This window comes from Aulostomus chinensis, chromosome 24, assembly GCF_037954235.1.
Source record: "Aulostomus chinensis isolate RoL2024-O1b breed Wild chromosome 24, RoL_Achi_v1.0, whole genome shotgun sequence".
Classification (NCBI taxonomy): domain Eukaryota; kingdom Metazoa; phylum Chordata; class Actinopteri; order Syngnathiformes; family Aulostomidae; genus Aulostomus; species Aulostomus chinensis.
Window position 1 is genome coordinate 11,366,161 of NC_141343.1, and position 27,417 is coordinate 11,393,577.

The 27,417-nt window shown below is 42.5% G+C and overlaps 1 protein-coding gene across 23 annotated transcripts in view; it reads right to left on the minus strand.

Moving 5' to 3' along the window:
- Positions 1 to 27,417, minus strand: part of ank2b (ankyrin 2b, neuronal) — a 138,800-nt gene that overhangs the window by 32,599 nt on the left and 78,784 nt on the right. For 17 of the 23 annotated variants that reach the window (XM_086197449.1, XM_086197448.1, XM_086197451.1 and 14 more), the window contains exons 6-29: positions 25,916 to 26,101; positions 22,810 to 22,833; positions 19,630 to 19,728; positions 19,156 to 19,254; positions 18,265 to 18,363; positions 17,321 to 17,518; positions 16,183 to 16,281; positions 15,079 to 15,177; positions 14,880 to 14,978; positions 14,593 to 14,790; positions 12,744 to 12,842; positions 12,179 to 12,277; positions 11,202 to 11,399; positions 11,002 to 11,100; positions 10,707 to 10,805; positions 10,495 to 10,593; positions 10,299 to 10,397; positions 8,698 to 8,770; positions 7,059 to 7,200; positions 6,669 to 6,756; positions 5,950 to 6,053; positions 5,403 to 5,441; positions 3,649 to 3,873; positions 1,224 to 1,322 (exon numbers count right to left, since the gene is read on the minus strand). In XM_086197449.1, the coding sequence (XP_086053575.1) occupies positions 1,224 to 1,322; positions 3,649 to 3,873; positions 5,403 to 5,441; positions 5,950 to 6,053; positions 6,669 to 6,756; positions 7,059 to 7,200; positions 8,698 to 8,770; positions 10,299 to 10,397; positions 10,495 to 10,593; positions 10,707 to 10,805; positions 11,002 to 11,100; positions 11,202 to 11,399; positions 12,179 to 12,277; positions 12,744 to 12,842; positions 14,593 to 14,790; positions 14,880 to 14,978; positions 15,079 to 15,177; positions 16,183 to 16,281; positions 17,321 to 17,518; positions 18,265 to 18,363; positions 19,156 to 19,254; positions 19,630 to 19,728; positions 22,810 to 22,833; positions 25,916 to 26,101 (2,762 nt within the window). Of the gene's footprint in view, positions 1 to 1,223; positions 1,323 to 3,648; positions 3,874 to 5,402; positions 5,442 to 5,949; positions 6,054 to 6,668; positions 6,757 to 7,058; positions 7,201 to 8,697; positions 8,771 to 10,298; positions 10,398 to 10,494; positions 10,594 to 10,706; positions 10,806 to 11,001; positions 11,101 to 11,201; positions 11,400 to 12,178; positions 12,278 to 12,743; positions 12,843 to 14,592; positions 14,791 to 14,879; positions 14,979 to 15,078; positions 15,178 to 16,182; positions 16,282 to 17,320; positions 17,519 to 18,264; positions 18,364 to 19,155; positions 19,255 to 19,629; positions 19,729 to 20,310; positions 22,786 to 22,809; positions 22,834 to 25,915; positions 26,102 to 27,417 lie in introns of those variants that run through there. The other 6 variants (XM_086197445.1, XM_086197447.1, XM_086197452.1 and 3 more) reach the window with 6 other exon arrangements.

Below are 27,417 nucleotides of genomic sequence, written 5' to 3' on the forward strand. Positions count from 1 at the left end.
AGGAACAGGGAGAACATGCAGACTCCACACAGAAAGATCCGTGCTGGAGCCGGGACTCGAACCTGGAGCCGACAGTGCTGACCACTGCACCACCGTGCCGCCTGAACATGGCACAGTTCGTTCCAATTTGTTTTGAACATATTTATAGATATCAGACAGGCGGACCGCGCTGGTTTGATAAGTTGGTTGAAATCCTCGTAAGCAGGTGTTTACCTTACTGAGGAAGTGTTCTATAAATTCTAGAGTGACTTTAATACTTACCTGAAGCACACAATCACAATATTAACAACATACATAACAACTACTAGAGACATGCTTTATGACACTGAAGTAATCAACACATAACTGCTGATGTTTTGATGTGATATCTTGATGGTTGTCTGAGCTGAGAGTTCAAGACGGTCTTTATTTGATAGTTTCAGGATGTGTCAGTCGGTTTGCAAGATTGCACAAAGTCTACCACACTGAATTTGTAGGCGGTCAAAGGTCACGTTTTGCAGAAATGTACAACTGTGATGTGGCATTTCCCATTTGCTTGTATTTGTTTGCAATACTTCAAGGTAAAATTCCTCCGATACACCAATTTGATCTCACCAATATGTCTTGTTTATTTGATGTTGTGTTTCTGCTATTTTGTTCCTGCAAATAATTAAAGGTCAAGTCACATTGAATGCTCAACTGGTGGCAGGAGAAACATGTCTGATATAAGGCAGGTTATTGGACTTCCACAGTAGAAGTATTCGTAGTGGTAGTAGTAGTAGTATAGTTGATAATGGAGTTCAAATTGTTAAATCATTTGACATATGAGCAAAGCACACTGCAACTTTAACTACTCACTGCCCACACAACCATTTAAATTTCACATGAAGGCTTTTACTACATCTAGGAAGAAGGCATGAAAACACACACACACACACACACGCACGCACGCACGCACACACACACACACACACACACACACACACACACTAATATGGAAAGTGTTCAGCATGAAAGGGACTTAAATAAAAAAGCAGAAATATCAAAGTAATGTTACAGCAAAGTGACATAATAAGTACTGGAACAGTTAAGGTGGGGCACAAAAGACGAGAGCAGGCATGGAAGCACAACTACATCTAGAAAAAGCAAGATGAAATCTGAGGGTTTGAAAAGGAAAAACACTGAACCGGCATCCATGGATTGTTTCATATGCAAAACTGGTGATCTTTTTTTGTTCACCCTACCCGAGGAATTTTGTCCCCGGTGGGCCAAGCTGGAGGATTCTGCTAACCAGGCTCTCGCCCTCATTGAGAGGTGGAGGGGCACTGGGGAGGTGGAGTTTACTGTGTGATCGACCACACGTCCATTTGCAGCAGTGAGGAAAAGAGAGCACAATGTTTCGGTTGGGAGCACAGTAGAAGGCCATCTTTAAGCTGTACGTCGTTTGACATCCAAAATGTTGTGATTTAAATTAACAAATAAGAAACTGCAGCCTCAAAAAATATATTAAAAAAAAAGTAAATTAATGAAAATGATGTGTAACAGAGCCATGAAAAAAAAGAAATACAATAATTTCTTAGATACAGCTCAAGTCATTTTTATATTATAACTTATTACTTGTGATTTTTTTTAATTGTTGTTAAAATATATCTTTATTATAATCAAAATAAATGCCCATACTTGTTTTTCAATCAAACAAGTCCAGGTTGTACCTGGAACGTGTAAAAGTAAAACTCCAAAATAAGAGAATATTTATAAGAAGATATTTGGAAACATGTAGAATAATATTTTCTAGTAATGAACAGAGATGGTAAAATATTCAATATTTTCATGATAATATTATATTTTTTGGACTTTGTGGGTGAATATTTGTTGCGTCAAATCTGGTGCAACACACATGCAAACCAATAAAAAAAAATGACCATTTCTTTTCTACAGGGACAAATCTTGTAATCATTGACTAGATCACGACTAACTGATTGGCAGGTAACTAAGAGTTAACTACCCACATTTGGATAAACTACTTACTCCCTCATTACCAGCAGAGAGCAGAGTTTGAGGCTACATATCAAAGCAATCATGGTGCAATATACTGGAGTTCATTAGGAAGGCATTTCCAATGAGGAAGGGGTTAAAGGTTAAAAAGCATCACTGCAGCTGTTATGAACGAAAGGAGGGCATGCTGTGGAGCAAAGATTGACAGATCCCTGCCGCTGAGAGAAGCAGGAGCAGATACAGATACAGTTAGTATGGCAGAGGCAGCAGGGAACACTGATCTGAAAGAAAAGGGCCGCAAGTTGTGAATGTAAAAAAAACCCATCAAAAATAAGTCAAATGTAAAGTTTCCTGTTTTTTTTTCTTTCTCAAAAAGGAACACGCCGTCTTTTGGGGAAAGTCTTTTGTCGTCAATCATTCTCAGAGCCATGCAGGCTAGATCCCTGTGAGACCTACCACAGTTAGCTTAGCAATGAATAGTAGCGCACGGGAAGTGTTACCATAGCTCTGTCAAAAGTCATCAAATAGACTTTTCACTAGAAATCAGGCTCATATCTGGAACTACTTTCCTGATCGGGTTCAGTGATTCAAAGCAGCAACTCAAAAGCAACATTGCAACTTCTTGCTCCATCAGTCCATCATTCATTTTCTTCCGCTTATCCTGTCACAGGGGGGTGGAGCCTATCCGAGCAGCATTCAGGTGAGAGGCAGGGTTCACCCTGGACAGGTCACCAGTCCATCACAGGGCCAACACATAGAGACAGACAACCATTCACTCTCACAGTCACACCTACGGTCAATTTAGAGTATCAATCAGCCTCGTCCCCTCTTGATGTCTTTGGACTGTGGGAGGAAGCTGGAGTACCAGAGAGAACCCAGACAGGAACAGGGACAACATGCAGACTCACACAGAAAGATCCATGCTGGAGCCGGGGCTCGAATCCAAAACCTTCCTGCTGTGAGGCGACAGTGCTGACCACTGCACCACGGTGCCACCGTAACTTGAGCCGACAAAATCAAATGTTTTTTGACAGCTCGAAGAGTGACAGCTGCTTCTGATCATGGCTAACTTTGTAAGAAATGTCGAGGAGGATTGCTTCTGGACCAACCAACATGCTGAACCTGATGTAGCTGATGCTAATACTTCCACCTCACTACTATTCATTGTGCTAAGCTAACTAGCAGGGGATCTTGGCTGGCTCGGCAGACAATAGACAATGAGTTACTTGCCCTAAAAGTTGGCGTGTTCCTTTCAGATGTCTTGAAGCAACCCAAAATGAAACACTGCCTTTCTAAGTGTCTGCAAACCATAGATACATCCACCATCCACCAGTGTTTTTCAACCACAAAGTACTTCATATAACATTTCTGACAAGGGTAAACAACATCATGTCAGCAGCATATCTAGGTTAGGGTGCAGGTCAGGTGGTGGATGGAGTTGATCATTTTTTTAGATAGCTGTTTCTATGTTTGTGAATTTTGTCGATGTTCATACATAAATTTGTTAATATGTCATACATTTTTAGTTGAAAAATGTCTTCATCACACATACCTCTGAGTTGCTTTAGTACCTCCTCTTGCAACGGTGATGGGTATGCAGTATTTATCTTTTTGCTACATCTCAGCCTTTTCTAGTTAAATAAATTATCCATTAATGCCAACACATGTTCTTACCCAAGGAACTGGGCTCCAGAGGGTCCCACTTCAATGAGCCTGCTGGCCAGACCCTCACCCTCGACCATGGGGGGCATGGTGGCAAGACGATGCCTCTTTACCAGTCGGCACGTTACCCGTGTTGGTGCGCTGCATTTCCTGGGTGGAACGATGATGCGTAGACCGTTGTGCCGGCATCCACGCATGGCTCCACCCCTGGCGTCCACCATGAAGCTAACCAGGAAGCTGAGGTGAATCAGGAGATCAGAACACTTAGAAACAGCAATCGTGTGACCCCATTAAGTGATGAGAATATAGACACCACAGCAGCTTGATGAAAGGTTCCATACTCATGCTCGGAAGTCATCTTATACACTTCCAGCTCTAAAGTGAGTTTACGCCATTTCTTTAGAGCCGGGGATGAAACGGTTTTCTCGAAAAACTGCTTTTAATCAAAAACTGTACGTAAAATGTCTTTGAAGGTGCTACGAAAACCGACAAGAGTTTTGAAGCACAGCACAGCAAATAAACTAACAACATCCATTTTGCAGAGCATATCTCTCATGTCGACAACTGAAGTGATGTATTCCAAGATTTGCAACCATAACCATACTGGTCCCATTGGACTGGCTGCAGCAGCAAAGACTTTGGTGTCTATCCTCTCAAAACTGAATGGAAAGATGATCTTACTCTCCTTAGGTCCTGCCAAAATCTGAGCCTGGAATCGGCAGACCAATCTGCATTCCCAAATGTTTTTGGACCCTCTCAGGTCCAAGGTTATTTTTTTTATGGTTATCGTCAAAGTGTTTCTGGACACAATTGGAAAGACCTGCAACCAATCAGAGCTAAGAAAGGCATTTTCAACAAAACATTTACGTGAAGCAGTTTGTTGTTTATCTCAGAGAAAATATGAATGTAAAATATGAAAAAAAAAAAAAAAGCCTCGATGGCGCTCTGTGTTAGATCAGCGTTTGTGATCGGCTCATAATGGTTCTGGCAAATTGGTCTGCTTTCCAGGTGATTTAACTCTTTCATGTCCCACATCATGCAATGCGACAAATATGCATATGGTCAGATCTCAGTGAGGGAGAGGACGAGGGGGGGTGAAAGGACAACAGCATGACCTCACACCAGATCCTAAAGTGATCCTGCCTCTGCAGCAGCTTCAGTAAAGCAAATGCAACAGTGTTTAGAATAAACAGACAGTTATGGGGTTCAGCAACACACAACTGTTAGAAATACGCAGTCTTCACGGCCGAGACTTCAACACAGTCAACATTTACTGATAGAAGCTTTTGATCGACCAGTGTCAGTGACCGGTATCAGTCAGACGAGCTCATCTAAAGAAGTACCTTGAAGTGATTACCTTGCCTGGTGATATAATGACTTACACTTCAGATTAAAATGGCACATTAATGAAAACACGAGTGGAACTTCCCACTTCACAAGACATTGTATGAAGGCATCCTCAACTTATACCACCTCTTTTTTCTGCAGATATTCACAATTTAGTGCAGGATATCAATTCAGTGTTATGATACTGAGAAGAGGTTATCTCACTACTTTTTTTTTTTTTTTTTCCCAGATGAACATGCGAGAATTTCACCCTTGCCATTGATTTACTTTCATTTGTCAGTTTGAGCCAGATTAAAGAGGTGATGTGCACTGAGGACAGAGAGACGTCCACCTCTCCACGAGGAGAGCACGCTGTGAGGGGAGGAGGAGAGTGATGAACGGGGGGGGGGGGTTGATGCAACTGAGGAGGTGCAGGTCACCTGCTGTGGTCTCCATGATCGTAGCACGGAGAGCAACGGCTACAAACAACCACATCAGACAGAGAGGAACAAGAGTCCAGCAGGAAGAAAACGCACCCGGGGAGGGAGAACAAAGACTGTCAGAATAAAGAAAACTGCTATTCTGCTTCAAGAAAAAGAGAAGACTGTACAAATACACAAAATACACAAAGCAAATAATACAATCCCCTCTAGTGGAGTATTTAGGACAGATACGGAAAATATTCTGTTCTTGTTTGGCTGTGACATTTTTTCATGTTCATGCATTTACTTTATTTTGAGAATGAGGTGACAAGAGATATGTCTGCAGATTGAAAGATCAAATATGTGTTTCAATTTTAGTGTCAGCTCCAAGGGCAAGAAGACGTTTGGTGTGTCCATCGGAAGAGAAGGGACCAGAATGGGTTCCAGATAAAGCCTCGCTGATATTTTTCGACATGCCCGTGTACGCTGTTTTCATGTATGTAGTTGTGTCACATCTTCATTGAATTTTCCTTGCTATTGCTGAGTCCGACATAGGTCTACCTACCCAGAGTGGATGGGGCTGGAGGATAAAGCCACATTGTCCAGGTTTTCTGTGCCCCAACTCAGCCGGTATGAATCTCTCTCATTCTCCTTTGTAAGTGACGAAACCTGGAATCAAAAAAACAGACTTCTTAAAAAGGTACCGATCATGGTATGTATCATGACTGCCTGGAAAAGAGAACTTATACTGAACTATTTCCTGCACAAAGAAAAGTTATGATGTAAAAACTCAGGCGGTGGACACATTTCCAACTGACCCAACAGGAGCACCAACCCACGTACTTCATCCAAGCTGCATACACGTAATGATTCACTCATCACTGACAATAGGTCAGATGCGATTTTACATTTCCCATATTTTTTTCTGACAATAGTGGCAAAAAGATGGCACTCCAGTTCATTTCAGCACCTGCTGCCAAACTTTACTGACATTTCAGGTCTCTGGTCCTTTTCCCCTGCACTATGTTGACATTTTCAATCTACTTTTCTTATCTGAGATACACTTGAGTGGTCTCAGACGAATAATACACTGAATGTAAAATAGACAGCTGCTACAGAGCAGTAAAAACGATACAATAGCAGAATAAGTAGCCCAAATAAGAACGCAATATGAGACGGATGTATGCTAGATTTTGTGCAATACTGAAACAGCAATCTTGTCGTGACTGTGTAAACTAAAGTTCCTTAGGCTTCTGTTGTCACTGGCTGTAGCATGGGCTGTACCTGCTGACAGGTGACCATTTCCTCCATTATTCCCTCGTGTTTTGGGGAGTAGTAGCTGTGGTGGGTTGGTGTGAAGGACCGATCCGAGCTGAAATTGAGCACAAGAGAGAATACAAAGCACGGGAGAACATGTTAGGACATCAGTAAGTAGGATCAAGTATTGAACAACCACTGAATGAGTGGAAGAGAGCTGATGTATTTAAAAGCAGCTTACATGAAACCTACATTGTGAAGTCCAGAAGACTGACAAAATTAGGATTAATTCAAACCAAAATATACCCTTAAAACCCCTTGATGCTCTACAATGTTTACCGACCACCTGGAACAATGTGCATTTGCAGATAGGTCTTATGACTTTAATGAACTCTCCCAGACCTGAGTTTGATATACCTGTCAGCTCGCCCCCCCTCCAGACTGAAGCGGAGGTAGTTCATCCCGTCCAAATACTGTCCCGGCAGGGAGTCATCTCCCAGCTCCCTCAGGTCCTCAGCTCTGAGATACTCCCCCCCATCCCCCGTCATGGTGTCATCTCCTTGAGAGAGCAAAGACAGACAGCTGGAGGTGAATTCATGAATGGTGACATTTTCTAGCTTTTTGGACCATTTAGCTATTGATTAGTATGATGTCACATGAACGTAGACACCAATGAAAAGTAGCTGCAGAACAGCAATTTCAGCATGTAATTTGTTGAGCGCTAAAACTCACTCAACCAACAAAGAAGGCAAAAATATTATTTCCTGAATAGGAAGCGACAAATTAAATATGTAGGACCAGGTGCTAAAGCATGTGCTTTTTGCTACCCAGCGACTGCCTCATACTCCACTTAAGCTCCTGAACAAGGAAGTTCGTGAGGGTCTTGTTCCCGACTGGAAGGCGTGAAGTAGACAAGCATAGATCTACCTATGTAAATACAGCTATATTTATAAAAAGGAATGCAGGAACATATAATGCAGGTTCTGCCAGTCTGGTGTAGTGAATAAGGTGAAGATCTAAATTTAACCTAAATCCTAAAACCTCATCTCTGGGTTGTGACTGACACAATGAGCTCAAGATGGGATACAAGCTGCCAAAATGAGTTTCCTGCCAAGCCTCGTGTTGTGGTTTAACGCAGGGTGATTCAATACAAATCAAAGTAAAGACAGCGTGTATTCATGTTACTCTTACGCGCGCGCGCACTCTCTCACACACACACACACACACATAATCGTGTGAGGAATCTGTGCATTATTTCTTTTACTATTCTTACATGAAAATTAGGCAGATTTTTCCATTGTCAGGGGTTTTCTTTTCTGATTCCAGCTCACTACTGTTACAATCACAATTCAGAAAAGACTGTGTCAGGATTCAATTAACATCAAGCTTGTTTGACAAAAGAATTGCGTCATAAAAATAAGATAGAAATTCATTCTTGGTAGAAGCTTACCTGGTTGTATTAAGGTCAAAGTTTAAATAAATAAGTCAAATGTAAATACGTGGTTTTCGTATTCCTTAAGAGGAATTTCTAATCACAGGTCATGAGGGTTTTTTTATATATATATATTTTTTTAATCTTGCTGTTGTTGGACATACGTTTGGATTCCAAACCCTGCATCATGTATCCCACCCCAGTTAGTGCTGTAGCCACATCGTCATGCAGAACACACGACCCCCGCCCCCGCCAGCACAGCACACCCCCATTCAGATCACTGGGCTTAATACCTTCTATGTCCACTGGGTCATCTGACATTACATCATCATCATCAGTGGTTTGCAACGCTGTGGGTTGACACACAGTTATTGGCTACCTGCTTCAAAGTTAATAACAGCAATGGCTGTTACCTATCACAGAAAAACAGCAAATTGGGGTCCCAAGTTTGAACGGGAATTGGACACATATGTATCCTTTAGTCAGATACGTGAGGAGATAGAGGCTCATTAGCTCCCAGACCCTGAAAAGGGTGAGGGATGTTGGTAGATAGTTTAGCTGGAGGACCAGAGAAAAGATCTCATGACATTTGTTGGCTTGCGCGTGAACATAAATATGACTCACCCTCTTCATCTGAGACATCTAGCACCTCGGTCATCGTCTCTGGTACGTTCAGCTTGTGTTTCTCTGTCACCGTCTGGCAGCAAAGGAGGAAATCAATCCTGTTATCATTTACAAATCTACTTCCTCAGACAATCACAGTGGACTACTTTGAAAATACTGTGTTGGTGTCACAAGCAAGTTTGTACCAACATCTAAGTTAGCGCTGAATATTATGTTACTGTCTGGACAATGCGGCCAAATATGAATGTCTCATTAGCCAAATTCTGGAGTTTGAGCTAACTGGACCAGATTTAATGGGAGCTGCAATATAGTTTCAAATTGCAGTATTTTAACTCTCACATTAGCAATCCTTAATCTAACATGCGACTGTTGAAGTTTTGTTCATATACTAAATAGCTAGACAGGCCCTAGGAGTCATGCGGACTCCAGATGGGCAGACTGTGCATGTCTTCCCTGAACCAGTAAAGAACAGGCACCTTCAACATTCCTGCATCCATCCAACCATTTTCTATACCGCTTATCCATTCAGGGTCATGGGGGGGTGGAGCCAATCCCAGCTGACAATGGGCGCAAGGCAGGGTTCACCCTGGACGGGTCGCTGGTCCATCGCAGGGTCATCAGGACTAATTAGTGGTTCAGTATCTTGCTCAAGGATACTTCAACATGGTAGCCTGGGATGTGAGGATCGACCCAGCGACCCTTTGGTTGCAAGATGTCCACGCTACTTCGAACTCATACAGCCTTTACCAAGTTCCCCACATCTCTATAGAAAATGGAAGGATGGAAAATGTAGGGGGGGAAGATGCCATCCAGCTCACTGCCCTTCAGAGACAATGTGATTGCTTGCCTCGTCAGTACCCTCAAGGAGTGTGAGGCGGAGACTGTTTTCCTTCATTGACTTTAATAGGTCAAGAAAACTAAAACTGGACTTTTATTGTGGGCGGCACGGTGGTGCAGTGGTTCGCACTGTCGCCTCACAGCAAGAAGGTTCTGCGTTCCAGTCCCAGCTCCAGCATGGATCTTTCTGTGTGAGTCTGCATGTTCTCCCTGTTCCTGTGTGGGTTCTCTCTGGTACTCCAGCTTCCTCCCACAGTCCAAAGACATCAAGAGGGGACGAGGCTGATTGATACTCTAAATTGACCGTAGGTGTGACTGTGAGTGTGAATGGTTGTCTGTCTCTATGTGTTGGTCCTGTGATGGACTGGTGACCCGTCCAGGGTGAACCCCGCCTCTCTCCTGAAGGCTGCTGGGATAGGCTCCACCCCCCACCCCCCGCAACCCTTAACAGGAATAAGAGGTAGAAAATGGATGGATGCATAGATGGACTTTTAAAGTACTTAACTTGAAATGTTTGGTGACATACGACCATTGTCTTATTGAAATCTCAGTAGATTTCCCTCCAACATCACCTAAGCTTTGCCTACTGAACAGCAGGTTAACGTGACTGCTCTGTCAGATCTTGATTTAATTGCTTTTAATGAATGTCAGCAGTTCCATGATATTGTTCAGCTGTACATCAGAATTAGTGATTTCTTTCAACAGTGACATGCATTGAGCATTAGGGTTAGAGTATGCACATCGTTTGTATGTGTATGACATACCGTTGTGGTGGTGATGATCTCCTCAGTGACAACCCTAAGTGTGTCGACCACAGAGATGTAGCCCAGCCTCCGAGCGATACCCAGAGCAGTGTTACCATTCTGGACAAGAAACCATTATCAATATAGAAAGCTTCAGTGTGTGTGTGTATGTGTGTGTGTGTCTGTGTATATATGTTTGAAGAGTGCTTTTACGTACCATAGTGATAGCATTCGGCTTGGCTCCATAATGCAGCAGCACATTAATAATGTGTGTGTTTCCTTGCTGGGCGGCCTGGTGAAGGGGAGTGTATCCATTCTGGGGAGCAAAGAAACAAACAATTACAATGTAATTTTTTTTTTTATACATATGAAATGATTTGTGGTCAAGGATGACCGTGTCCAACCTTGTAAAACATTTTAAGATCGTACCTTGGTCTTAGCGTTGACACTGGATCCATTTTGAAGCAGGAAGTTGACCATTTTTGCGTTACCATAATGACATGCTACAATTAGCGGGGTGTAGCCCAACTATAAAAAAAAACAGCAAATTTATTTTAATGCCTGCATGGCAAAAGACAAATACACAGAAACGATGAGAGAAGATTTTTTTGGACTGATGTGGTCATGTTCTATGGGGGGCCAAACTCAGCCCTCCCTGTTTATAAGACTGTAAGCTTAATAGTGAAAACAAAAAAATAGAAAGCCCGATTTTTGTGCTTCCTACTTTGGTCTGCTGGTTGAGGTTGGAGCCATTTCTGGCTAAAATTTCTGCAACAGAAACTTTGTCCTCCTGAGCTGCCAGATGGAGGGCAGTCAGTCCACTCTACAGGGGGAACACACACACACACGCACATAAACAGCTGTTGTTTTTGGTACTCCTACTTGCTGTGTCGATGAATTTATAAGTATTTGTCACCAACAAACCTTGGTGGGCACATTGACCTGGGCCCCCTTGCTCATGAGCAGGGCTGCCATGTCGGCATGGCCCTCCTGGGCAGCCAGATGGAGCGGAGTGACGCCCTGCTTGGTCAAGATGTTGGTGTCGGCACCATACTGCAGCAGCACTGTAGCTATTTCCATCTGGTTCTTCTTGGCCACAATGTGAAGGGGGGTGTAGCCGTTCTGGTTCAATAGGACAGAGGACAGGGAACTGACAGTGAGTGTGGGTGAGAATAGGCTCCTTGGTTTGATCTGATCCACAGCCTTGTACAAGTTTATTACTGCCGAAAGATTATATAACACTACTTTTAGTAGCATATGGTCCCAACAAATTAGTGACAGAACTGTGCTACCAAGTCATTTTGGGGACTTGAGGTTGTATTTTTCTTCGAATCAACACATCCCAAAAAGAAGAGCAATCGACATTGAATTGATTCTGTTTTCACCTCTTCTTCTTTGCTGAACTCATTCGGCCAAAAAAACGTAGGGAACACTTTTTGAATGATGATCGCACTGTAAATATACATTAAGCCGTTCAGTAGCTTTTTGATCACAAAACCTTACAGGTGTGTGGTTATTTTGACAGTGAAGGCCGAGGTCAGAGGTCAGCATGGCCCAACCTGTAAATGCCATGCGTTCATCCTGTTATAATGGGTAGTGAGTTACACGGACATGATTTCACTGCTGACTTGTGGACACATTTACTTATATACACTTTTGTATTTATCATAGGGGATGCACAGTTTTTTTTACTGTTATTATGTTATTTGTATTAGATAGAGTGGGATGGGAGCGTATTGTTTTGTATGTATTGTTTCTGTTGTAGTCTAAATAATTTAAAAAAAAAAAAGAAAAAATAAAGACGACGTTAATTCGCTAGCAGTACTCGCTCACTGGAATGTCCACCGCCTTTGACACCTTGCTCCTCTGCCCTCCCATCACCCCGGCACATACTATCTCACCTTGGCCATAGTGTGGGGGGACGCTCCCTTGTCCAGAAGCAAAAGCGCCAGTTTCTGGTTATCATAATGCGCTGCGACATGAAGCGGGGTGAGGCCATTCTGTGGGGAGGAATGGTGGATTAAATGGTAGTGAGTGCAGCGAGAAGCAATACTGACACAAACAAACATGCACGCATGATTAGTTAATAAGGAGAAGGACATTAGTCAGCAGGAGCGAAAGATTGATCTTTCTTATGAGGTTAAAGAGAACAAACTTAAGTGAAACAAAATTCTTTCATTCCCAAAAGTGTGATCAATATTTGAAGTACACATGTTGAAGTATTTATATTCCGACGCCTTCAAAAAAAGTCATTTTCAAACTGTATTGTCTTTAAAAATCTGTTAATAAATGATGCGCAAAAAATCTGTGCATAACCTTCAGAACGTAGAGAGAAACAGAGCTGTCAGAGCTGCGGAGACGTATGAATCATGATTGATGAAAAAAACAAACAAAAACAAAACAGTTTTGCATCTCCATAGAGAGGGAAGATGATCCGCTACATACATGAGCTGTTTGATTCCATACCTTCCCAGCGGAATCAGGCGGAGCGTGGCGCTGCAGCAGAAGTTTGGCTACATCCAGGCTGCCATACTTTGCGGCCACATGCAGAGGAGTGAAACCTTTCTGTAGGAAGACAAAAAAAAAAAGGACGACTGAGGAGATTTTATTGAAGACTATGAATACAGGAAGGACGAAGATACGGAAGTTCTTTAGTTGATATCCGCTGAATACATCCTGTTGTAAAGACTGCGTAAAAATCGATAATCCAATATGGCTGCCATTGGGAGTTCACAACAGACACTAAAATGATCCGGCTTAGATGAAAACATGTATCTTTGTCAGAGCAGTTTTTGAGCTGTAGTGCAGATATAACGGTGAGTAGTGGGAGTTACAGAGGCCCCAGTGGATATAATGACCATTTAAAAACAAAACAAAAACAAAAACAAAAAGTTAAATCTTTTTTTTAGGTGAAAAAGTCTTAATACACAGGAGCACAGATTCATTTCTGCTGCCTTTTGGTGATGCTGATTCTATTCATCCAGGAGAGGGGGCTCTTGACCTGCTCAGGAATCCTTACTGACAACGATCACATGACCAGTGTGTTTATGTCTCTGCCCCACCCATGGCGGGAGGACCCCTTTGTTTGCCAAACCTGGGATTATATCTGATTCATGTTTGCAGGCTTCAGGAAAATACAGTTTTCTGAGATGCTAGATGGATGATACATGGTTGAAGTGCTTTGTCTAACCCTCCATATCCTGTGAATAAATCCATCCATCCATTTTCGATGCCGCTTATCTGTTAAGGGTCACAGGGGTGCTGAAGCCTATCCCAGCTTACACTGGGTGAGAGGTGGGGTTCACCATGGATGGGTCGTCGGTCTGTCGCAGAGCCATCGGGAGCAATTAAGGGTTCAGTATCTTGATCAAGAATACTTGGACATGGTCACCGGGGGAGGTGAGGATCGAACCGGTGACACTTCGGTTGCTACATGGACCATCTACCTCAGAGCCACGCCATCCCCCCCCCCAATGAATACGTCAAAGGACAATACTGTCCTTAACTGCATGCAAATTTTTGACAGCGCTGCAGCCTCCTCAGGTGACAAATCACAGCACTGAGGGTTTGTGGTCATTACAAAGGAAAGATGCAGCATTACAGCTGCATCAATCATTCATCAGAAGTGGGTCACACACTCAGACCTGCAGCTACTGGAACGCTGGAACTGCCACCAGCTATACCCACAACTATAAATAAAGTAGCTCATATTGCTAACTAGATCATTCCCGTTTGCACATCTGCCAGCATGTGTCCCTCTCTTAGAGGACTGTTTTCAAATGATTCTGTTGTCTTGCTGTACTGCATTAATCACACACGTGTATCGAAGGAATTGCTTCTCCTATTGTGTGTATCAATAACGTTATTGTTAGTAACGTCATTTTACTCTTGTATCTGCAGGTATTACTCCTACATGCAGAAATGTTGTTCATTGTGAAATCCAAAAGTATGAAAACCACATGGCAGTATCTTGGGATACGCTCTAACCGATCCTACCTCAGTTGGCCGCTATGATCCCGCCCTCTCAGGCATTTCCAGCTGTTCCTCCTGCTTCTGGTCTTTGTGTAAAGCTAGGTAAACTATCTTCAAACGATGACTCGGTACTTTAGTAAAAGGGTGTTAAATTGGTTTACCATCTCTTTCAAAGAATTATAATATTTATAATCATATGAGTAGAACTCATGTGTTATGCCACAAAATTTCAATTTTTTCCTACAATATCCTATTTGAAGCTATATGAATAGATTATCCTATCCAGTATCCGACACGAAAGACTTCTTAGAGCTTCACCCACCACGGCGCCTCCTCCACCCACCTTGGTGGCCAGCGAATGTGCCGCCCCAGCTTCTAGCAGGACAGAAGCAGTCTCCACCTGCCCCTCCCTGGCTGAGATATGGAGAGGGGTGTAGCCGTTGGTGGTGGCAGCATCAGGATGTGCCATGTGTTGCAACAACAGCTGGACGATCTCCGTTTTGCCCAGACGGGAGGCGATGTGGAGGGGTGTCTGGTCCTCCTTAGGACAACACAGCAGAAGAAGAATGAACACTCGAGGAAACAGAGGCACAGCCGTATAGGTGAGGAAACATCATCCAGTAACCTCACCCGCGCCCTGGCGTCCACCATCGCTCCGTTCCTTAGGAGACATCTGACCACTTCCACCTGACCTGCCCTGGCGGCCATGTGTAATGCTGTTTCTCCCCGCTGCACACGCACAACCCATAGTCAGCAGCTTCAACACACAGCATTGGTCAAATAATCATAAATACCCCTCCTCCCTGACTGGCTACATGGCATGACTCACAATGTTGCTGACATCAGGAGACGCTCCATTCTGCAGCAGCAGCAGGACAATGTTCAGGTGACCCATGAAGGCGGCGACGTGGATTGGAGTCAAACCAGACTGGACATTGAAGAATGGAAGTCGAAGCACAATCATATCAGTCATGATGACCTCATCAAATCCATTCATTTAGTACCTGTTGTTCTGACGTCGAGGCGGAAGGACCACCTTTTGGAACGCATTAACTGCGGGAACGCAGAACATCATCAACCGCTCGACATAGTTTTGAATGCTTGAATTAACAAAAGGGAAAGCGACTCACAGCTCAGTGTTTTTGAAATGAAAACTCGCGCCTCCCTGAGGATCCGGAGTTGTTAACACTGCTAAGAGGTCAGTGATTGACTGACTGAGGTCACAATCTCATATTTCACCTGCACCAGTCTTTAAACTGGCTCGTATGATGATATATCACTCTTGGGAGTCTTAAACAGCCTGATAAGGTCAAGGACTGGTGTCAGCCATTATCATTTGTTATGATGTAACATTATAACAGTACGGTGTTTCGACTGGCTTAACCCTTCAATTGTGATGTGGAACTGATATGAAAATCTGACTTCCATGTTTTGGCTGTCCAAAATGTCTAAAATCAAGATCTGGACCGGCCAACAGAAATATTTGTTTTGGAATATCCCTGTGAAACACTGCAGCTGGACAAACTGATGATGAATAAATACAGCTGGAGCATCCACTCTGAACACGTCGTTTCATTTTTCTCATCTATGAATGCAACTGTGCTTGTTTAATCAAGCAACATATATTTTAAGAGAGTCACTTTTACCTTCCTCTGGTGTGAAAGCATCTCTTTTCACTTGTGGCCGCAGTTATCGTGTGTTTATCGCACGTGGACAGATTTCTGACTAAGACTGTTTTAAAGGTTCATTTGAAAATTCATTAATTTGGAATATTTTACAACGTGTTGTCATGAGTGTGTCAGTAACAGAAGGATGTTCTCTTTCTCTCTCTTTCTCTTATCCCTGTGAGATCCCGTCAGTTGTACAATAAGAACGTTCCACACCATCATCAGTGGGTTCCTCTGATTACGCGTCTCTCAGGCGTGTGACGTACCTCTGTAATGGCCTGGATAGATGCTCCGTATTTTACCAGCAACTCCATCACTTTCACACGATTCTTCTTGCAGGCTATGTGCAGCGGTGTGAACCCGTTCTGTGAGGAGATGTGACACACATACACAGTCCATTTTGAACCCTAGAGGGCATATTCCTCGCTGGGGTCATAATCTTTCAGTGCCTTGTCTTTGTTTTTGTTGTTTTCCCTCCCTGCCGAATGGTGGTGCTGTTTCCCAGTGTGTTCTTTCACAGGTGGCAGCAGCTGATTGGACGGGAGGCTGATGGAGACTATTTTAAAAACCTCGCCTGCCAGACACTGCTTGAACTCTCTGTATCCTGGCTCACAACCAGGCCAAATTGTGCTGCCGAGTGTGTTAGTGTGTATGTGTGTGAGTGGTGTTAGTGTGTGTATGTGTGATGGTGTAGGATTACAGTGATCGTTGTAAATAGTAGTAAATATTGTTAATACCTTATAAAAGCAGTTTAAATAACAGGAAGTGGGTTTATGTTTCAGGGGGTGGGTGTGATTATTTGTATTTCATTTTTGGAATCTTTTTTTTTTTTTGCTGTTGTTAGTTTGGCTGAAGGTCATCGCAAACCTGACAGTACTTTGATTCAGGTGTTTACATGAGTTTCTTCTAAAACACATGCTTCCGATCAAAGTTTGACTAATGACTGAAAACGTAACAAAATTACATGGCATCTTTCTACGTTAGTTTCCCTGTGGCATTTAAACTGGGAAATGCTGTCATGATGGCACATTTAGAGTGTCTTTTCGGTGCAGACTACTGAGCTGAGAGGTAAATCTGGAGCACTTGCTGGAAGCTGACCTATTGTCGTAAAGATGTTTGAATGAATGAAGGACTGATAAAATACTTTACATCTTCAATCTAATTATTGTTTGCCCCCGCTACGACCTTATTCTGGTTAAAGTAATTAGCAAATATTGTTTACGTGGCAGTGTCTTTAGAGCGCTGTCATAATCAGATTAATATCAGGGCAATGAGGTCCACGTACTATTCCTACATGATTCTGTTTCCCTCAGATCTGTATGATATGTATGTGAGTGTGAGTGTGTGTGTGAGTGTGTGTGTGAGTGTGTGTGTGTGTGTGTGGGGTATCTGTGTGTGTGTTACCAGTGCCCTGGCGTTGGGGTTGGCCCTCTTGTCCAGGAGCAGCTTCGTGACTCTGTAGTGACCACAGTGCGCCGCCACATGTAACGCCGTCAGGTAGTCCAATGTCACATCATCGACCGGTGCCTTGTGCTGCAGAAGATGTTTGACACACTCAACATGGTCGCCCTGAGCTGCCATGTGTAGAGGAGACAGTCCATTCTAAAAGGATGAAGACAGAAAAAAACAAGATCTGTAGAAACAACGTCTGAATAAACATCACCTATGTGCATGTAGGTGTCCTTTTAAGCTTACATTTACAAGTTATTGACAGTGCAGCGACAATGAAAACAACAAACTAGTTGGCGATGCAATGGAGCATTTGGTATCTAAAGAGTGAGATATTTTCCTTGGCAGTTGGTGAAGAAACCGAAACAAGTTCTCACTACAAATAGTTCGATTGGAAAAAAACAGATACTATATACTTAGAGGCTCTATTGATAGAGGGAATTTCTGTTTTCTTACATCATAATAGCTCATAGCTTTTACTTTCCCATACAGCTGGTTTACTTTTCCCCCGAATGACACATGACCCTGAAGTACTTTGGCCAAAGTGTTACCTATTCCTAAAGAGAACATACAAGTTTTGCAAGAGAAATCAACAGTTTGTACGAGAAAAAAAACGCTTTTTTTTCTCACGGATATTTTCATGTTCTCCTCCATGTTCCATAGACAGAACCAAAAGAAGAGTGAATACTGTCGAGACTTCACATGAGTACTAATCTTGCCCTGACTCTGCCAGATGTGTCAGCTGAAGCTAAGCCATAGATCATGGCACTTTACTTTCTGTCTAACACCAGTTGCCGTCAACTTGCTCCGTGTTTGTCTGATTGAATATGAAAAAAACGAAATGTTTAGTCGAAAAGCTTTAAGACGCAGGATTTATACGTATCATTAAACGGACCCACCTTAGTCCTGGCAAGTAACGGGGCTCCTCTCTCCAGCAGCAACTCCACAGCCGTGTCATGTCCACTTCGAGCTGCACAGTGGAGCGGCGTCAGACCGTCCTGCACTCACACATGGGAGTACCAGTGTCATAACACACATATTTACCGGCACATAAATAATCAGACAAAGTTGGACGATGATCAAGGTCAGTTGTCATACAAATGTCATAAACATATGTCCAGCTCATGCAGACCAACTGGAAGAAAAGGATTCAATTGCTACAGCTTCATGGGAACATGAGTGGAAGAGAGAGAGCACGCTCTCCACCAGAGCTCCATCTCTCTGCTCCAACCGCTGCCTGCATCGCCCCCCCCCCTTTTTTTTTATCCCCTGCTGTTACACTGGTCTGCGCTCCCATCCCATGTCTGCCATCCAGTCCCCCATCAAGCTGGCTTGCTCTCCCTGCCTCCCCTTCCAGAAGCTTCCTTCTTCAACTGTTATTAACATTTCCATGTTTCCCACATTTTGCATTGTAAACTGTTTTCTTGTCTGTAACAACATCTACTGCATATCTGTCCCTCCTGGGTGAGGGATCCTCCTCTGTTGCTCACCCTGAGGTTTCTCAGATTTTTCCCTGTTAAAAGGGTTTTCTATGGAGTTTTTCCTCAGTCGATGTGAGGGTCTAAGGGCAGAGGATGTTGTTATGATGCCATGTGAAGCACTTTGAGACAAACTGTTTGTGAAAACGGGCTCTACAAATAAAATTGCCTTGCCTTGCCTTGTCTTATTTTGTTTGTTGATTGCGTTCGGCTCACGCAGAGGCTTACGTCGACTTCTGATGTATTGAACAGTGTGGATACCAACAATCTGTGGATGTGTGTAAGTAGTTAAAGGTCCTCCAAAGTACTCACCCGTGTTTTAGCATCAATCTGTGAGCCACGGTCCAAAAGCAGGCGAACCATGTTTGTGTTACCACGCTTGGAGGCCACGTGGAGCGGAGTAATCCCGTTCTGCAAGGATAACACTGTGAATGCAACCTTACGTACACACACAGCACATCGCTGTTCATAGGTAACAGAGACCTGTTACTGACATGAAATGTCTCAGCATATGAGGAGTAGACATTATTCTTCTCAGAAGCAAAAAAACAACAACCAACAACCTACAAAACAGAAACATACAAATACATATTAAAAAAAAAAAAAAACTTCTGCTTTCAGTAAAAAATAAAAAATTCTGTCAAGGATTGTTCATGTTGTTGGCTCGTTTGCAGCCATCTCATAACACCTACATCATTCAAACTCCTGTCAAACTACCTCATCAAATCAAATCTCAACATTAAGGACAAATAATCCGTCATTTTCGAATGGGAGTTTTGTTCCTACCCGTGCTGTAAAGTCGACTGCCGCCCCTCGGTTCAGCAGCAGCGTGGCCACATTGACATTCCCGTAGTGGGCAGCGATATGCAGGGGGGTGAATCCACTCTGGAGGACAGACATGAGAGAGACACACACGCAGACATGAACCTCTGGGTCTTCACATTGCGCCTGTGTTTCTTACCCTCTAGTCTTCACAGCATGCAGCATTAAGCACCACATATGTACGAATAGTCAACTGAAGGGAAACAGACACGGGAAAAAACAAAAACAAAAACAAAAACCCCTTCTCTATTATATGCAAGTCAGAATCCCCCAGATAGGCATAACCCCAAAACACACCATGCAGGTAATCACATCACAAAAATGAAAATAAAGACACCCTCTCCGTAGCTTCTGAACAATTTAGATATGGAGAAAACAAAAAGCAAAAGCAAAACGCAGAGACGTACAGTACACACAGATCAAGATTGACATGAAGATGGACAAACAACGTTACAGTAGTTTTCCCAAATCATCAAATCAAAGTCAAAATCACAGAGTGGCACATAAAGAGGAGGGTACGTTTCTGATCAACACCAAAGTGCACTATGTTAACTGTACGTCAGATTAGAGTTAGAAATGAGAAGAATATGACAAAAGTTAGAGATTTCAGAGCAGGTTGGAGGAGTTGTGAAATTCTTGCCTTACCTTGCCATTCTGTAAGTGTACGTCCGATTTAATGTGAAAGAGTTGTTTACAAAAGTGTGAAGAATACAGTGACTAACGTGATGGTTTCAAAACTTTACACAGTCAAAAGCTTAGAATGGTGCAAATTAAGGTAGCGTGGACGCATCATGCTTCTCAATGCAAGAGCGTAGGTTTCCCATGCCATTTAGGATTTACACTGGATTAAATGCTAACACAGTAAAAGTTATACGCCAGTTATTGGAAGACCTTCTAAAGAAAAGCATGCATTTGACATACTTGATCAGGAACCTGTGGTATGGAAGTCCTGGGGTGCCAAAATTGAAATGGATCACTTTGCAACTTAAAATTAAATTTTCCAACTGTGTTTACAAACTACACGACAAAAATAGATTGATAGAGATCCTATTTAAGGTATCCGAGCCCTTAATACAACTTATTTAATTTGACAGTCTCATAGAAGTAAAATGACTCATTATGTTTACTGTTTTAGTTGTAAATGTCACAGATCGTATGGATTAAATGGAAATTCCGTGTATCTCCGTGTTTGGTGAAAGCTCCTGTCAATCTTGAAGTTTCCCTGCCACTTTCAAAAAACAGTGAAGGCCATTTATTTGATTCTAACAAAAGTAGTTATTACCGTTTACGGAAGATGGACAGAGGACTGTTGAGCCATAGATTTCCTTTCATAGTTAATCAAATTAAATTTGAAGGCCTATAACGGCTAAGACTTATGTCTTTGATGTAATGGGTAAAAAATTAACAAAATTTCAGGGGAAAAATGATCGCTATAACATTCTTTTGATGCATATCTCAATAACAAATTGTTATTTTCATCTGAAACTTGGGTCAGCAGTATCCCATGCGTCTCTGTGCGAAAAAAATAAAAACATGAGAAAAAAATTTGCAAAACCTATTTTTTTTAATATCTCTTGGACCTGCACTCATGTAGACTTCGACTAAGAAGTTGTATTCATGATGTCATAAGTCATGTTTTCTCAAGTTCACGTCTTATGACATATTTGATGGTGTTTTTTTTTTTAAATGGCAGAGACCACGGTGTTAAGTTTTTCTGATGGTGTAACATTTCGTCTTTCATCGTCCTCGGTTTATGATTTACCTGAGGAAAATTCTAATATTACAATGGCCTAATCCTGTCACTAGCATTCTCATTCAGTTATGTTACAAGCTTGTTAACCCAGATGCTTCACGACGGCAAGAGTAACGGTGTTACTTTTCAGTTACCACTTGCACTGCAAGCCTTTCCTGCACGCGGCTTCATGACACGACTTCATGGGTTCCACATGAAGGCAGCATTAGACCCCATTTATATCTCCCACTAAGTGTAGTTTCAGTTTATATGATTATATTATCATATCTGACAGATATGGATCTTTATAGATGTGGATAGATGTGTGTCGTCTTGTAGTATGAAGCGTAACGTCCACATGGATGGACATTTTACATACAATAATGCTGCTTTACACATTACACTTGATGTTTTCTCTTTTTTGATTCACCTGCTCAAGGGCAACGGATGCAAGTGAGCTTTTAGCTAGCTCTGATGAAATTTTAAATTGTGAACTGCAACTGTGAAAATAAATGCAGAAACTGCATTGAACATTTTTAAGCCTATTCTAAAGAATCTACCTGCCATTTTTAGAATTAGAAAATAACAGGGGACTGAAAAAAAATTCATTTTTCATGTAGCTTCATAACATATTACTGTCAGAAACTTATATGACTGAAATATTTGATATAATGTACACATGCATATGACTTTTCTGTAACTTAATACAATATAATATAATATAATATAATCGTAATTTTATACATTATGCGCACAAACAGAAAATTGAATTTCAGTCAAATTAATGAACTTTAATTCTGGCAGCTCCCAGGTTCCATATCAGAACAGAGCAACGTAATTGTGGTAATTTAGCCAGTAGTTGTTTAAACTGAGTAAAATGCATTTCATTAATAAACCATGCAACAAGACATAAAAAGACAAAATTACACGACAGGCTTATCGACACTAACCATTATCAAATAACAACCTAAAAAGGGAGGACGTTAACATTTCAGATAAAGCAACACATCCCAAACATGATGTTGTGTAGAGATCATTTAAAGTACGGATGTTCACGTAAGACGACAACAAAAGTATGAACCAAAGTCAACGGTCATATAACTGAAACAAGAATGAAAATGCATACAGGCAATGGACAAAACCTAATGTACATCTGAAACTAAAGGAAATCAGACTGTGTGGTTCTGCAACAGAGAACACAGGCAGCAGTCGCGTGGCCATTCCTGCCAGCCGTGCATGTCGGCCTCTTAATCTAGCAAACCAACAGAAACAGTGGCACGATAAAATGAAGAAAATGACTGTATGTACATCGTGCAGTGCTGTAAAGTGAAGGAAATAAAGGTTTGGACAGGAGACGGAGATGGATAGATGGATGGGAACGTATGTGAGCGATGACAGGAGCGTGTGTATACCTCAGTAGTCCTATTGACCATCATCTGAAGCAGGAGGAATGATGGAGGGAAAGATCAGTTAAGTTAGGCTGCTTCTATGTATGACTGGTCTGCAGTTGGATGCACAGACGCTCAGAGATGCTGCACACACGGCAAGTGATGTGGCTGGGGTGGGTATAGCTCCTTCTGGCTTTTCATGCTAACTGATTAGCTATACCGGTGTTGACTCTTAGAAAATATTGGAGAAAAAAAACAAAACAAAACAAAACACATTGCTTTTTTTCCAGCTTGGTAAAAGTTTAAGACAATTAAGGATTCATCTTCAGAGGATTTGTGCTACTGCCATGTAACCGGTGGCTCACCTAAGCTCACTTCTGCTGAGTCATTGCTACTCCGCTAGCTTGTTCAACTGCTCACAAATTTTCTAATTATCAACAGCATTCGTACACTTATTCTTATCTATTGTTTATTTTCTGTTTTTCTCTTTAACATTACAATAATTTACATTGGACAGGTTCACAAATTGCCTGGCTTACTTTTTTCTTTTTTGGTTTTCCATTTATTTCTGTTCTCCTCTGGGCCTTTGCAGAGTCATAATGAAAAATACTGCATCACGAAGCTAAACCTTACAGGGACACAGCAACTTTTTGAGATTTAAGCTTATTTGAAATCTTCCCAAGAGGCAGAAAAAGACAAAAGGTACCCTTCTCTTCCTACTGTATTCAGGATGTTGGTTTATCTAGAGGGAACCCAACTCATTTTTTTACAAAGATAGTCATGAGTGAGCAGCAGTTGCTCTTCTAGTTGTCAACAAATGCTTAGTTTTGTTGACCCGAGTGACAACGGAGCATTTGAGGTGCTGTGTCAAATCACTGCGCCAAGGCAGGAAAGTAGTTCCAACTGTTTGTCTGTTTCTAAAAATTGCAGTGTACCCTCATTTATTTTATTTCACAACGAATGTGATATACAGCCTCCATTACATTAATGCAAGGGCTGACAGAGAAAAATTAGTTGAATGATATTTGATGGCGCAATGCTAATACTTCCTTGACACAACCATTCATTTTGCTGAGTTTATTATAGTGGGTCTCAGCTCACAGTGGAGAGAAGGGTATCTATCTTTTCTAGCTCTGAGGACGATGGAAAATAAGACTAAAGTGGGCATGTTCCAAAGAGCAAGAATGCATAAACTGCATGCTGTGCATGTTTCTTTGTTACAAAGAAAAAAAATTCGTGCCTTTTCAACATATCGTTGTTGTAGAGCTGTACGGGGCCGTGCAGTTATCGTCCACTCTAGCCACTTCACTTAACCACCATCCAGTATCACAGAAACAAAAACTGGAAATAATTTCCCATCAATGCTGCATTGACACATCAGCCCCTCCCACTATTTGCTGATGGTCAAAAAACAGTCTCCAGTGCAACCCCTGCCCCGCTTTGGTTGCATGCACCACAATATGACCTGCAGACAGTGCCACACTCCATGCAGGGGACACCGGTACGGTGAGGTAGGAGGGGGGGGACGGAGACGTGTGAGAGGAAGCATTAAAGGAGAGAGAGGAAAAGGGGGGACAGACCCAGTTAGTGGCAGGACCGGGAGTGATGTGGCACGCACAGAGACACTGATGAGAGAGAGGAAGATGAGCGAGCGTGTGCGCACGCACACACACTCACACACACACACACACACACGCACTCACCACACACACACACTGATGGAAACACCAACACATGAAACACAACTACAGCTCATCACGTTAGTGGGGTCAGTTGTCTCTTACATCATACACGTGTGTTTCGATGTTGAGTTGTGAGTGATGTGTGATGCCTTACGCGTTCTCCTGCAACCATTTCGATGTTTAACATTCAAATACTTGCGACAGTCCCTCGTCCGAAAGCGGTCACCTTTAAACGCTTGGTATTCCCATCGTCATCATCCAGATCCTTATCCTCGACTGAGGATGAATGTATTTGCTCGGTTATCAAACAAACGTATGACGGGGAACGGGCATACGATGGGCAAACGATCATCTCCACGCAAAGCTTGGCATTTATCAATGGGGACATGAGCGGGGGCTTCGGTTAAATCTAGCATCTCAGATCGCTTGTTTTCAAGTCAGACACTCAGTGTGACCTTGCATGGTGAATCGGGAGGAATTTTTTAACGGGACCATTCTGACTACAGTCTGAAATGCAGCCACGCATCAATTTAAAAATATGGAGAGAAACACAAAGGATGGCATCATGGATGGGGGGGGGGGGGGGGTGTCCTTTGTCTTTTCTACCCCATCCCGACACACATAAGAAGCCGCACTCACAGACTATCTTGGTAATTATGTCTTTTTTTTAACCTCCGTTTAGTCAAGAAAATCTCGCATTCATCAAATAAAACGTTTCGGATCAATTGATGATTGTGACGGTGATGTGGAGGTTTTAGACGGGTAACCCCTATCTAAGTTGTAAACTCCAAAGGGGTGGGGCCCCTAAAGTGAGAACATATCGGGGCGTGTGACCAGATCATTCGTGTCACATTAGTCTTGCTGTAGGATGACTCCGATGCTCAGATCTGCATCAGTTTCTATCTTCAGTTGATAAATGACGGTCACCGCGCGGAAGGATGGATTTGAATCTTTGAAGACGGGATGATCAAAAATTCATATACTGCAATTGATCGGGTGGCAACGTCATCCCCACTGGCACTAATGTCAACATTACTACTAAAGCTCAGCCAGCACTTGAGAGTGTTAATGTGCACTGCTGTACTGTGACATCATCCTCTACTTAATTGTCACCGGCGGCCTTCCTCCTACTCTCCTGCTTTGCATAATGTGCAAGAAATGTGAGCCCCCGTCATTAGGATGATAGGATGTACTGTGGCGAGAACAGTCTGTTCATGTTGATGATTACCAGGATAATTAATCCAAGCAGATCTCACATTTAATTACCGGATATAAACAAGTTTGTAGTATGTACAGCTGCAGCGTTTGCGCGCTAAACCCTGAAAGAGAACCTCCACCAAGGTATACCCTTTTATTTTCATAAAATCCCACCTGGCACCACATTAGCTTCACCACATGAGCTTTCCCCACATGCTAGCGACAGAGCTCCCCCGGCGCCATCAACATACCTTTGACTGGACATCAGCATTGTGGTCATTCTGGAGAAGCAGGGCAGCTGATTTGGTGTCGTCTTTGCGGGCAGCAATGTGTAAGGCAGGCAGGCGGACCTTGCCTTTAGTATCGTTCTCAAGCAGGATAGAAACCACCTGGTTGTGGCCCTGTTGAAGGGCAATGGCCAGAGGGGTGAAGCCATCCTGGGTGCGTAAAGACAGAGAGGAGGTTGAAAGTCGAGAAATACGATGTGTTCTTCCGACCAACATTCACTGAAACCATTACATTCAATCTCTAAGCGCATCTATTTGTGGTACGTAACGGAAAAGCTTTACAATGACTAAAAGTAACCCACATAGAATGAATGCAACTCCATCAGTAGCAAAAAAATATAAACAAATATAAACAAAAGGACCAGATTTCTCGCTTGATTCATCACCCCTGTTCTAACGAGTTAACAGTCTACATTGCAGGTTTCAAGTCTTAGGGTACAGTGGGATGTTCATTTTGAAACCTATGGTCCCATTTCAAGTCCAACATAGGGTAAGTTTTCAGGGTTGGCTACCTTTTGATTTACAAGACACAACAACCCCCCCCCCCCCCCCCCCCGTCCAAATATGGTTTCCTCTATTTGCAAAAAATGTAAAGGCTTAAAAAAATGGGAGTTCACAAGCCAATAAACTGCTTACTGGCTCTGTCCTCCTTTTATTCTCTTAACAGTTTCTTGCACACTCACACCGAGTCGGCCGAAGTGCAGCAATGAATTATGGTCCACGTGTTGCCCAGCTCTCAGGAGCTGGTGAAAGGGTTACAATTTTTGGTACCCCTTCTGAGCTCTGAATCCCACTTGACTTCTTCTACGGAGAAAGTGTGAATTGCTCTTGGCGGTTCACTTTGATGTCTTATTGACATTTGGATATAAAACATCACAACGTGCCCAAGCCGGGGCTCAAACCCGGAACCTTCTCGCTGCGAGGCGACAGTGCTGACCACAGTACCACCGCGCCGCCTTATAAACCGTGACTTCTAAATTATTCCACATTGTTAGCCATTAATGAGTGATTTGTAGCAAGTAACATATATCGTGCAGTCACTGTGACCTTGACCTTTGACAGGATGAATAGTATAGAAACATAAAGCCTCCAAAATACGGTCCCTTTGCACGGCATCAATTTAGGGATCCAAACTCTCCAAAAAAACAACAACATTTCAGTGCATTTCCTGATTGGCTGGTGAGTCCGATTCAACATTTGCAAAAACACTTTAAGAAAAATTCGCATGTATTCAGGTACCAGCAAAGAGCTGTGTAGCTGAAAGAAGTGGTTTTCTCATGTTCAAGTGTCTAAACATGTCTAATGTTATGTTAAGGGTATTATAGGTGGTAACTCTTTCGAGCAACAACAACAACAACAAACGCTTACAGAATGGAACCGAAAAAACATGATGGAATTCCAGTAATTATGTTAAAAAAAAAAAAGCAAAACGGATACAAATTGTGAATCAGATTTCAGGTTAGCCG